This window comes from Cyprinodon tularosa, unplaced genomic scaffold (assembly GCF_016077235.1).
Source record: "Cyprinodon tularosa strain WSP-4 unplaced genomic scaffold, ASM1607723v1 ctg691, whole genome shotgun sequence".
Lineage (NCBI taxonomy): Eukaryota > Metazoa > Chordata > Actinopteri > Cyprinodontiformes > Cyprinodontidae > Cyprinodon > Cyprinodon tularosa.
This window is the reverse complement of record NW_024039442.1, coordinates 649,982-663,289: the sequence shown is the minus strand read 5'-3', so window position 1 is coordinate 663,289 and position 13,308 is coordinate 649,982. Positions and strand designations below refer to the sequence as shown.

At 39.1% G+C, this 13,308-nt stretch overlaps 1 protein-coding gene across 1 annotated transcript; it reads left to right on the top strand.

The window, feature by feature from the left end:
* Positions 1-2,419: 2,419 nt before the first annotated feature.
* LOC119771877 (cytochrome P450 27C1) lies at positions 2,420-11,848 on the top strand. The gene is made up of 9 exons (XM_038268079.1): positions 2,420-2,707; positions 3,537-3,727; positions 3,886-4,085; positions 4,331-4,540; positions 5,996-6,159; positions 8,105-8,271; positions 8,522-8,600; positions 8,794-8,997; positions 10,677-11,848. The coding sequence occupies exons 1-9, from the start codon at positions 2,420-2,422 to the stop codon at positions 10,794-10,796; spliced, it is 1,623 nt and encodes a 540-aa protein (XP_038124007.1). The 3' UTR covers positions 10,797-11,848.
* The last annotated feature ends 1,460 nt before the right edge of the window (positions 11,849-13,308 follow it).

The window sequence follows — 13,308 nt, the reverse complement described above, 5'->3', positions numbered from 1 at the left end:
TTTTTTTTTTTCTTTAATTAGACATGTAGCTTTATTTTCTGAATTCTTTTCCTTTTAGCAAGAGAGACAGGAAACACTTGAAAAAGGTCCAGCAATAGGTGAAGGAAGGAAGAAGGAGGGGTCTACTTCACTAGATGTTTTCCCAAATAGAAAATCAAGACCCCAGTGTCTTGTGTAAGCTCCAAGGGAGCACAAGTGTGGGAACCCAACTAGTCTGCTCTTTTCCTAGACGACGTGGCACAGTTGCCTCATCAGTTACCCAGTGACTTAAAGTCTGAGCGCCATGTCCTTAACAAACCTCGGACTTACAGGATCTGCAATGGTGAAGAGCCTCAAAGCAGATTTGAATCATCTCTAGATTATAGAGGGAGAGATAACAGTCAATCCAATTGTGGAACTATTACTATTACTTGAACCGCAAAGACCATTAACCTCAAATGTACAGTGATTAATGCTCTTAGGTGAGAAGAAGCTTTCTAATCTGAGCCATCTTTCAGATGGAATTTACTCTTTGTAGAGTAAAAGATTCTGAATGAGAATCAAATACTTAGTTTAAAAAAAAGTACAATTTTTGTGAGGGGAACATCTTTTTAACAAGGAATAAAATATGCTTAGGCCAAAATCTGAGCTTATTCTAGCCCCGGTACCAAAGACTGTTTATTGTTAAAAAACAAAACTATTTGCCCCCAATCTCTTTGAGTGCATATAAAATTGATTAAATTAAGCAACCCCTCTGTGCTTTTAAAAGTCTTTGCATGGATATTCATGTGAACCAAGTTATGGTGGCTATCAAGCAGGATTAACTTGCTCTGTCAAGAAGTTAATGGTGTTTATTCTATTTTTTCCCCAAAAGTAAGAACAGCAGCAGTATTAAGCATTAATGAAGTACCTAGGTGTTCACCTGAATAATAATAATGGACTCGCAACACTGAGGCTCTGTATAAGAAAGCTCAGAGCAGATTCTTCCTGCTGAGGAGACTGTGCGCCCTCTATGACTCTGTTGTGCAATTTTCTATAGAGATGTGTGTTGGAGCAGTGGCTTATCTTTAATAATTAATTGAACTTTATTGATCTCACATTGGAGAAAATTACCTCTTCATTTAACCTATCCCATTGGGGAGCAGTGGAGCTGCCATCGTGGGGCACACAAGGAGCAGTGTGGGGTTAAGGGTCTTGCTCAAAGAGCCAGAGTGGCATTCTGTGGGAGTGGGGCTGCAACTCAGATTGGGCTCAAGTGAGTCCAGTCTGAACATGATGACTGGAGTCTGGTGTGCTATTGCTTGGTTGGTAAGAAAACCTTCAGCCAAACTGCCCTTTCTGGAACCAGTTTGTCACCCCTGCTCTATGCCCTAACCACTAGGCCACAGCTGTAGCTCAGAGAAAGCAGCTCGATAAGCGGATCAGGTAGGCCAGCTCTGTGATTTGCTGCCCTCTGGACTCAGTGCATGAGGTGAAAAACAAACGGATCCTAACTAAATGTAAATCTCTGTTAGATAATGTTTCCCATCCCATGCATGAAGCTGTGGCAGACCTGGAGAGCTCCTCACTGCTGCACCCTAAATGCACCTGAGAGCATTATCACAGATCCTTCCTCCCAGCTGAGAGACTTTATAACCATCACTCTTCCCAACAACCTCAATAAGTTGTTATATTCATGCTGATTTTGCAGTTTTTATCTTAGTCAGTTAAATAACATGTTGCTGTCATTCTACACATCTATGATGTTGCATCTATTTTTCAAATATCCTTTACTGTAAAAATGTCCATAGCTTTATATTTTTTTCCAGGTGCACGGTTTTATATTGTTAAAACACTTTACAGTACAGTATTTTACTTGTTTATTTTTTTTTACACTCTTTACTATTATGTTATTCTTATAAACTAATCTAAGTTCCACATTTTTATGACATTTTTTTATATAATCTTTCTGCTGCACCAGAACACCAGAATTTTCCTATTGTGGGACATTAAAGGGATTTTCTATTCTCTTCTATTTAGATGAGATGGCTACTAAAAGTAAGAGGCTTGATAAATGTATTACCTTAATGGAGTTTCTCCAAAGGGATAAATAAAGGTCTGTATGTGTGCGCGCGCCTGCTGCATACTTTTGCTCGTTCACATATGCCGCTTAATTGATTGGTGTGATGTAACTTAAATGGCACGTTGTACTGCACCCCTTTTGCAACGAAAGGATGGACTTAAAACTTTTTGGGTAAACGCCCACACCCGAATAGAGCAGATATCCCTCCCATCTTTAGCAGCGACAATCCAATCCTCGCATACTGAGGCTGTCCAAGCCACTATTTAAAAGCCTTTCACAATACAACCTGTCTGCATTTTACACGTGCCAGAAAGTTTTTTAGTTTGTCTAAAGTTGCCCTTTTTAATCCTTCTTTGCTCGCTTCAAACTTTAGAAACAATGGCAGTGTTGAACCGCATTTCGGCAGCATGCTGGAGGGGTATGCCAGCCGGGTTGTTGAACGAGCAGCTGTTTCTCGTCTCCCGCGCCTTACACAAGACAGCAGCCAGCGAGGCTCTGCAGATCCCAACCGGAGAAGAGGCCGTGTCCGGCAGGCTGATCGCACCGGCGGAGCTCCGAGAGAAAAGCCAGATCAAAACCTTGAAGGAGATGCCGGGACCGAGCACCATTTCCAACTTGGTTGAGTTTTTTTGGCGAGACGGCTTCAGCAGAATTCACGAGATTCAGGTAAAGAAGGCTGACAATGTTTGTTTTTTCACGTTTTTAAAAAAAAAAAGGTTATTTAGCTTTTCATAGTTGGCTAAGGGCCAGTTCTGCCACCTATGCGCAGAATGGCACTGAGTGTTGCGTAAAAGCGCATCCGGAGCTCAACTCCTGGTCAGTTTCCCTCTGGGCGGCTGGAGTTTTGTAACAGTTCAAGATACGGAAATGCTGAAAGTAACTCCATAGGTTTCCCATTCATTAAATTAGGAATAGGACAAACCAAACCAGTTAAACTTTAATGAAACAACACAACCCCTGCGCTTTCACTTGTGTTAAATTCTCACAACCTTTATTCCAATGTAAATACCTATCTTTGTCTTTATATAAGAAATAGTATTAGAGACAAAATCACATTTAAAATACTTGCATAAAGGTCTAGCTTCCCATCTGTCTGCCAAAATAATCGGCCATAGTTTGAAAATGCATTTCCCATATTTAAAAGTGACATAAACTGAGTCTTAAGTCTATATATGTTTTTTCTAGATGTTTTTTGCTTGCTTAAAAATGTTTTTTGCTTGCTTAAAAATTTGCTTAAAATGTCAAAAAGAATATTATCAGTGAGGGTTTTTAAAAGTGTAACTAACCCCGTTTATTAATAAAAAAAAAAAAAAATTCAAGGTTTTTATTGTGTGATGAATAAGTTTGATGAAACCTTAAATGAGGGTTTCTGTTGGTTGGTCTCAATTCATTTTGACCTCAGACATGTCAGAGTAACTGGTTGAAACTGTGCTGAAGTGTGATCTGTAAGTAAAAGACAAACCTCTCCATAAAGGCTGTCATCCCTGCTTTATAGATGGAGCACAGCAAGAAGTATGGAAAAATCTTCAAGTCTTATTTCGGACCCCAGCTGGTGGTCTCCATCGCTGACCGTGAATTGGTGGCGGAGGTGCTGCGTGCTGAGGGTGTGGCCCCTCAAAGAGCCAACATGGAATCCTGGCAAGAGTATAGGGACCTTAGGGGCCGTTCTACTGGCCTAATCTCAGCGTGAGTAGTAACCTCCCAGCTTTAGAGTTTTGGAATCCTGCCAACAAACTGTAGTTTCAACAGGTTAAATAAATGAACATGTACCAATGTTTGGATTAAAATTTTATTTCATTTTCACTCAAACTGTCCCTGCTTTTTTTTTTTTCTTTTTTTCTCAGCGAGGGAGAAGAATGGCTTAAGATGCGGAGCGTGCTCAGACAACTTATAATGCGTCCCCGTGACGTAGCAGTTTTCTCCGACGATGTGAACAAGGTGGTGGACGACCTAATCAAGAGAGTTTACACCCTTCGGAGCCAGCAGCCCGATGGACTTACTGTCCTCAATGTGAATGACCTTTTCTTCAAATACTCCATGGAAGGTTAGTAAAGAGTAAAAGCCAATAGAAGCTCTGCAAGAAGAGAGAAATTAGCTTTATTCTAACAGGGCTGCACAAACATAAACATTATGTTATTGGAAAAAGAATACCTTTTAACACATAAATGATGTAATAAAACTCAATATGAACTGCCTGCAGAAATGTCCATACAGTGCTAGAGAAATAGGCTCCTGATTTACACAATTGTGGAAAACTTAACTCTAACTGATAACTTCCGATCTTTACAGGCGTGGCTGCTATCTTGTATGAGTGTAGACTAGGTTGCTTGGAAAACGACATCCCTAAAGCAACCCAGGACTATATATCTGCCTTGCATCTAATGTTCAGTTCCTTCAAGACCACCATGTATGCTGGAGCAATTCCTAAGTGGCTTCGTCCGATCATTCCCAAACCATGGGAAGAGTTTTGTCTCTCCTGGGATGGCTTGTTCAGATTCAGTAAGTAAACTTTGCTTTTACACTATTGTTAATGAAGTCCGACTAAAAAACAAATGCTAATAGATGTGGCCGGAAGCAGAAGGAGATAACAAGACTTTTGTTCCGCACTTGTATTTGTGAAGTCTTAATCCTCATTCAATAAACAGTTGTGTTAAAAATTTGCAACAAGTACAATTGAAAGTTCATAAATCACCATCAAGCTGGGGCTGTCCCTTACGAGGGCATTCAAGGATAAAGCATAGAAAAAAGAAATGGACACAAGGCCGATTAGGGGTCCAACACTTTTAGCAAATACTCCCAATCAGAAGGAGGCACATAAAGTGTCAATACTAGTGAAGAGACTTTTTTTTGGTTTAATTATAGTGACCCATTCTATCTCTGAGCACCTGGTCTTTTTTTATTATGTTTAAATGGCGAGAAGAAAAGTGTGTAAGCACACCACTGATTTTTCAAAGTCCAGCAAAGAGCTGGAAACACAGAGGACCTGTCAAAACGACTTCAGACCACCAAACCAAACCAGGCCAGCTAACCTTCACTATGCATCACTGTGCCACTAAAAGGGATAAAGGCTGATTTATACTTAGAAACTAGGTTGTCTGAGTAGGTGTCGCAGTGAACACAGAGATCCCCGCCCCCTCCCGCAGACACTCTGCTGCACATCTCCCAAATTGTAGGTGACTGCAGACAGGAGGCCTCTGATTGGTCAAATCTACATCTGCTCTACACTATGCATATTTCTTGTTTGGTATCTTACCAGCTTGATTTGTTTGTATGACCGCCATTGTGGAAAACAACTTGTTAAGTTGGACCAGCCAGAAGAGTGAGATGCGTGAGAACGCTGGGACCCTTTTCCACCTGTATCCCCGCTCTTTTTCGCCCTCATGTCCCTCCATTGTCGAACAAACTTGCCCCCACTGCCTCGGCCGTAGACCCACAGCTAGTCCGTGATTGTCCCTTTTGCGTTGTGCCGTGGAATAAGATAGCGCAGACCACGCTTCAAAATTGAGCATAAATCAAAAATGTCTGTCGTACCTGTGACAAGTTCACTGTGACACACTGCTGCGGGAGTATAACCAGCCCTTAATAGGATTGGGTTGACTTTAACCCCCCTTTTCCATTTCAGAAAAAACAAAAGGCATCATGCACTGACGTTGGGAGTTTGTCAGAGGCTTTAGATTTTCCTTAAGTTTTTGTAATGTTCCATAACTACTGTTGCATTGTTGTATATTTCAGATTACATTTTTTATAGTTTAGATTTTCTATGTAACATTTTATTGTCTGAAAGTTTATTTACTAAATGCTGAAATGAATATAAATTTTAAAATCTGACTTAATGTAGTATTGTGGTAGATCATCTCTACATAACTATTTATCTCTTCTTTTTTTTCCCTTCTATTCCACCCCCTCCCATACTCCTCATATTATCCCACCTTCTTTGTATCTGTCTAATCCCAGGCATGATTCATGTGGATCAAAGATTCAAGGAGATCAAGGCCCAGGTTGAAAGGGGGGAGACAGTGAAGGGGGGACTGCTCACACACATGCTCACCACCATGGAGATGAGTGTGGAGGAGATCTACGCAAATGTAACAGAGATGCTTCTGGCTGGGGTCGATACGGTGTGTGTGTGATTGTGTTTTTTGTTCTTTTTTTTTTGGATTGTTTTCAAATGTGTTGGGTTAGCATTGTGTAATTATTCCCATTGTAGCAGTTGGAGGAGCCAGGATTAAGGGTGTGTCTGACTTATTGTTAAGCGCGCATGCTAAGGTTACAGGAACCACATCTGTGTCTGTGCCAGCGTCAGGTCAGGAAAATGAATTGGGAGGTTACATAGTATCCCACTGACAAATATGTTCTCACTCTGGTTTAGTTTCTTGCCGTTTGTCTCTGTCTGTTAGCTCAACACAGGGGTCCCTTTGTCCTTCTTTTTCTGTGCCAGACATCTGTGTTGTACGCTCTTCTGTTTCCTCATTAGAACTTAATTATGAGCACTGTTCTACTTGCTGGTAATTAAGGCTGTTAGTTTAATTAAGTTTGAACGTCTGTGGTAAAACATTTGTTTTTCTAATTGTATGTACCTCTGAATCCAAGAAGGGTTTGTTTGCGTGAGTTTAACTTTTTCTTTTCTTTTTTTGAGTCTCAAATATACTTTTTCACTCCAGGAGACAGCGGATTAAAAGTGTTTCCAGGAAATAGTTCAGATTTTGACAAAGCCAACTTTTTTTTCTATTACGAGTGTGTTTGCACATGTTCACAGTTACAGCCTAATTTGTTTGGGGTACTGTCAGATTAATGAGAACTAAGGGGGGATAGAGTGTTTTGTACTTTTCTTGGGCCTACAGAATAAAAGGGTGTCTGTGTTTTTGTTAAATTTGCTGAATTGGCTGCAGCCCTGTGGGGTGGCGGGCTTAGTTATGCCATTACCTGACCCCAGAGTGCAAGTTGCCTTTACTCTTCACACACAAGAGCTGTCAAGACGCGTTAGCTACAGCCAGAATTATGGCACAGTCCGGGCAGAGGTGAGATGATGGGAGGGAGGGTTGTAAGGGTCTGGATGTGAGGGATTAGCTGGGAACTGGCATAAGAAGGAAGCAAAGAAAGAAATTGGTGTATGGTGAGTGTTTGGGGGGGAGGCACAGATTTAAAAGAAAAAGCCTAAGCCTCATAGAAAGGGGCACAAATTCACTTTAGTCATATGATTCTTTTCAGTGCAGATAATTAGTGCCATCTGAAATTGATTAGAAATAACTTCCAAACTGGGCATGTGGTCATTATTTGTGGATTTCAGAGGTCTTAACAAGGCCTAGATAAGGACATGGGCTTTTTTATCATTCGACACCCCTTTGAGCTCTATTGTGCATGCAAAAACCGTGCCATTTTGATATCTCCTTATGCCATTGACAGAGCGGGGTTGGATAGGAAAGTCAGACAGGGGAGTCAGGAAAAGAAGGAATGGTGTGGGTTTGGGGGAGGGAAAATCAGATGTAACGCTCTACAGTCAATAGGGGGAAGAGTGTTAAAACCCATTTTCATATCACTTGGTCACCTGCCAACCTCATTCAAATCAAAATGTCAGTGAAATGTGAGTCACACGGAGGAAGTACTCTGCTTTATAGAGGGGGTGATCAGATTGCTCAGTCAGAAAGATCTTGACGTCTGTGGAAATTTAGCTGAATGGTTATGTAAAGTAGAAATGCTTTTTTCCCCTTTTTCCACGTGTGCAGTTTGATCATTTTGTATTATGAGACCAAGTTGAGATTCATTAAAGTAATGATGTAATCCAACAAAAGTTAATCAAGGTAAAAGTGGATGAGAAGTGATAAGGATGAGATTTAAGCTTGAGGAGCAAACATGAGTGTCTGTTCAGTATGTGGAATTAGCCCTCCTCAAGCCCCCCTCTCTGTTGCGTAACATTATAGAAGCTCTTATATCACCTATGTTGCAAAACTCCCTCCCACTCCCCAAAAAAACAGGGCAAGATTTCCTTAAAGCTCTTAATGATGATCAAATGCTTTTATAAATTACCTATAGAGCTTTTTTCATCTGTCTTATTGTTTATTTCAGACGTCCTTCACCCTCTCCTGGGCCAGCTATCTGCTGGCACGACACCCTCACATCCAGGAGCAAATCTACACAGAAGTCACACAGACTCTTGGATCTGGAACTGTTCCCACAGCTGAAGACGTCCCTCGCCTGCCTCTCATCAGAGGGCTGGTAAAAGAGACTCTTAGGTATGTTTTGTTTAACTGCTCATCACGCCAACATTTTTTCATACTATGTAATACAGTACTGCTGAACTGTTTATCTCTCCTTGCTTACATACTTTGAAAATGTGCTTAAATAGACATGGAGTATTTATATAAAATCTTTAGTTGTATTTTTCAGATTCTTTCTATTTTTTTTTCTTAAAGTCTTTGTGAACAGCCTAGTGCTGTGTAGTGCTGCTGAATAACAGTCTTTGTATGTCCCTCTGGGGAGCAGGCTTTTTCCAGTTCTCCCAGGCAACGGCCGGATTACCCAGGATGACTTGGTGGTTGGTGGATACTTCATCCCCAAAGGGGTAAGATGCTTCTAGAGTGTGCATGTGCTGAAAAAAAAAAAAAAAACCTTGAGTATGTCAGCCAAAAACATTAAAGCACAACCAGATGTGACATGATACAACATTATTCCTAAATCTCTTGTGCATTATTGCGTGACACACGCACAACAGCCCACCTGTTTTCATTACCCTATTGCAATTTTCTGTTCCTCAGACTCAGCTGGCCCTTTGTCACTACTCCACGTCTCTGGATGCAGAGAACTTTCCCAGTCCCTTAGAATTCCAACCAGAGCGCTGGGTACGGAAAGATTCCTCAGATCGCGTGGACAACTTTGGCTCAATTCCCTTTGGCTACGGCATCAGGAGCTGTATTGGCAGAAGAATTGCAGAGCTGGAGATGCATCTGGCTCTCACCAGGGTAGGGTATTGATTAACTCTTTCATTATAGAGTTGTTCTGAAAACATGCATATTTAAAAGTGAAATGAATGTTGTATAACAAAGATGTTTTGATTGCAATGAGGCAAATGCATTGTAGTTAACACTATCTCAATGTATTCTAACATTCAACAATTTAGATTTTGTTTGAGATTATTTCAAGGCAAGATTACAGAGTGCTTGCAGGTGTAAACATATCATTATTGACCAATGTTTTAACTTCCAAGAAGATCACAATCAATGGTTGTGAAGAATAGTTAGGCTTCCATCTCACATACAGTAATTCCTATCATATCAGTTTTTAAATTCACTTCGGTTGGTTGTAGGAAGGGAAGGACATTTCAGTAGCAAGTAAATTGTAGCAAGTGAGATTCATTATAAAGCAAATTAACACTACCTGAATTAACGGTTGCGTTCGATCCTTTAGCTCTTGCATTAGCCAAATGTTGTCATGATGATATGCTGAACAATTTAATACCCTTTCAGTAATGAAGAATTGACAATTTTTTTAGTTAGAGAGACTGTTTGCTACGTTAAGGACAATATTATATAATATATCTCTTAAAACACAAATTAGACTGAGGAAAGCTAACCCAAAGCTGTTTTTGCACACAATACACCAACTTTATAGGTACTGTATCCTTTATCTTACCCATAACAATTAGCTTTATTTGCTTAATGTAGCCGGTAGGTAAAGGTATAGTGCAGGATTTTCGCGAAATTTTGAAAAAGACTTGTCCTCTCCACAACCCTATACCCGCTCCCGAGAGGGAACGTCTACTAAACGCTTGCTAGAGCATGCTCGAGCCCATTTCTCCTCATGCACGCTTTTTTTAAAAGTTGCTGTTTGCATTGCTCGTACAAACTTACTTTCCAAAATGGGGACTTAGGACGGCCTTATGTAAACGTATCACAAGAATGTTTGACAATTATGAGCGCCACTTATTTTGATGATCCACTCGGAGAAAGAACATCCTCTACTATACCTTTAAAATCTTAATTTGTGTTTAAATCACAATTTAAACAAAGTTTTAAGTTTGGGGGTGCAGGATCTATGCCTTCTTTATGCATGTAAATGGGTCCACCCATCTTTAACAAATCTCATGAACATGGGTTCATGAGATCTGATTAACATGGTTGTTGGACAAAGTGGCCACTAGAGGGAAGTCGGCTCCTGAATTTAGAGCTTTTCTGATCATGTAAAACAGGGGGATGGTGGGGGAAATTACCGGTAACTGTATGCCTCAGGGGGGATGAGGGTGGAATATGGAACCACTAATTATTTATATTCCATCATGTTGGTTCTAAAAGTTCTGCAACTTTAGTAATTGCCTTTGTCCCCTTCCCTGAACCCATGTGAGACACAGTGTGGCACACCACCCCCATCATTACCAAACATTGCTCTATTTGTTGCCTTTGTTGATGCAGCTGCATAGATCCTGATGACCAATGAAAATACACATGAAATGAAAGTAGTAAACTGGCAAAAGGCTTCACCTAACAGCTATACCATAGTTAATTCTGTCAAAAAGACTTTCTCAAACGATCTCACTCATCTCGAAAAGCCATTCATGTATCATTTAAACCTAATGTCCTACACTTCAATGTTACATACAGCTTTGTTGCATCTTAAGTAAGGCTTGTTTTTGCTTTGTTTGCAGCTTATTCAAAGGTTCTCCATTGGGGTGTCTCCTCTTACTGCTGAAGTCAAAGCTAAAACCCACGGCCTGCTCTGCCCTGCTGCCCCCATTAACCTTCAGTTTATTGAAAGGAAAAACTAGGTCCGGGCTATTCTCGGATCTTAAAAATCTTCTTTGGATGTTTAAATGAATGCTCATCCTTATTGGAGTTCTTAAACACACTACTTTTAGAGGTTTTTACTCAGGCCAGGAATGTGTCTTAGATGTTTATCATAACAAACGAATGCTGTGCATACTGTAAGTTATAAAGTTTTTTTTTTTTTTTTTTTTTTTTTTATGAATGTCGATGGAGGCAACCACTGCAGCTCTTTTCTTTTTCTTTGGACTGTTACTCATTTTATTCATCATTTTAACAAATGTAAGCGGGAGCAATGTTTTTTTTTTTTTTTTTTAAAGAGCTGTTACTTATAATATTGTGTCTTGATGTATACATGTGCAAAAGCTATTGTAAATACTTTTCACTCTTTCCTCCTTGTCCAAGAAATCAATTTACCTAGACATTAAAGGGCAGCTGTTAAACCTATTGAAAAACGCTGACAAGCTTTACGCAATAATTAAGTTGCGTCTATTTCAAACCAAAATGTTGAATCTTATTGCTTTTTTGTGGTTGAATGGTCTTTCTTTTTTGTTCCTTTGACTGTTCTTGTTTCCATAGAAAGCAAAGTTTCATAACTCATATGTCAAAAAGATAAATACACACAAAATTGTTTTAGTGTACATTTTATTGAGATTAGTATTTTTTTTTTTTTTTTTTACTTTTTACAATCGCATTAGTTAGATGTTTAAAGAAATTATATAATAAATCACAAAGTTAACTATTTAAAGTATATATTTTTGCTAATTTAATATGCATTAGTTTTATGGAATGTAAATGGATTTCAGAATGTGTTTAGTGTGGTTTATGTGCTGCTGGTCGAAAGTGTTTCATCAATGTATCAGGATACTTGTTTTCTTTTAAAGAAGGTAAATGCATGTTTGGGATGGTTTGTTTTGCGAAGAAAAATGAAGTGGGGGAGGGGGGGTAGTTTGGCTGGAAGGCACACTGAAACAAAATGTAAAGACTTGTATGTCCTTAACTTTTGTAGTTTATGTTGAAAGTAATAAAAACACAGAACTTTAAGCTAAACCATGAATGTACTGTGTTTTGTATGGATGAGCCTGAGATATATCAATAACTGCACATTTGGAGGTCTCTAATATGGAGTCTGCACACAGTCTGTCAGCTGCTATTATGTAGAGGTTTGAAGGCCCATGAAAACAAAAATTTAGAAGTTAATATGTTAATTACATGTTTTACATTTTTTTTCTGTGGGGGGGTTGTTTTGGTGACTTTTGATAAAAGGATAAATTAAATAATTGACATTTTCATTGGGTATCCTGTAGCTCGCTATCAACTAATTAGAAAAGCTTTCTTTATAATGGTCAGTATTATTTGGAAAAGCTAATATGATTACAAGAACGATACAAAATAAATCCTTTAATAACAAAGGTAAAATCAGATGTTATTTTAACTGGTATTAAAAAGGTTTCTTCAAAGACATGTTATGGGGATCAGCCATACTGATCAGTCACACATGGTCTGGTGAAAGGTGGCACTTACTTGAGACTTAAGGAACCTATCTAAGGTGTTATGACCCATTACTTTGAACATTGTTCATGACTGCCTTAGAGATAAATTTTCAAATTGCTATCAATATTTTTCTGGTATTAAAATCAGGCCTTTTCAAACTTTCTGAATTTCTACATTTGCTAAATAAGGTGCCTAAAAGGAAAAATATACCGTAGACATGTCAGGCAATGAAGAAATACTTTTAAAGTGTAAACAAATGGTGAGGTCATATATTTGTCATCTCAAGGCCTCTGGTCTCTGTGAAATAAGAGTTTATTTTGCAAGACCATGAAGTCTTAAAATTATATTTAGAAACTGCAGGTTCGATGAGAGCCTTTAGAGGTTAGAACCTAAAGCGTAACTAATGTGGAATCTGCTATTAGTTGATAATTAACAAATACCATTATCAAATAAAACTTGCTAATTTTGTCTTTTCTGCTGTCTTGAATCTTTGTGCCATAAAAAAAAATTAAAAAAAGGTTAAATCAGCAATAATTGCTCCAAATTCCATGATGCCAATTTTTCCATTTAACCTCTTTGGATTGAGAGCTGGTGATCGGGAAAGCAAATGAGGTGCCTTTTCATTTTCAAGAATCTAATTTGAACTTTGTTAAGGCAGGGATCTTTAAGCCTCGTCTTCAAGGCCAACTGTCCTCCATGATTTAGATGTGTCTCTACCCCACACCCTTGAATCAAATGTCAGTATTAACTCCTTAGGAACCATTTCTGGTTACAAAAACCTGTTAATTTATGTCATTAAGTCAGATGTGTGGAAACACTTAAAACATGGGCAGTGGGCATTGACTGCAAGGATGAAGATCCCTGCTTAATGTATGAAAGGGATGGACATAAAGCACTCAGGAAGGGTGCAGTGTTCAAAATGCCCCAACGCGCATCCATTCTTTAGTTTACATAACAACCAACCCAATGTTATATGAATGAAGGATACTCACTTCAACCCTTTTTAACTTACTATACACAGCA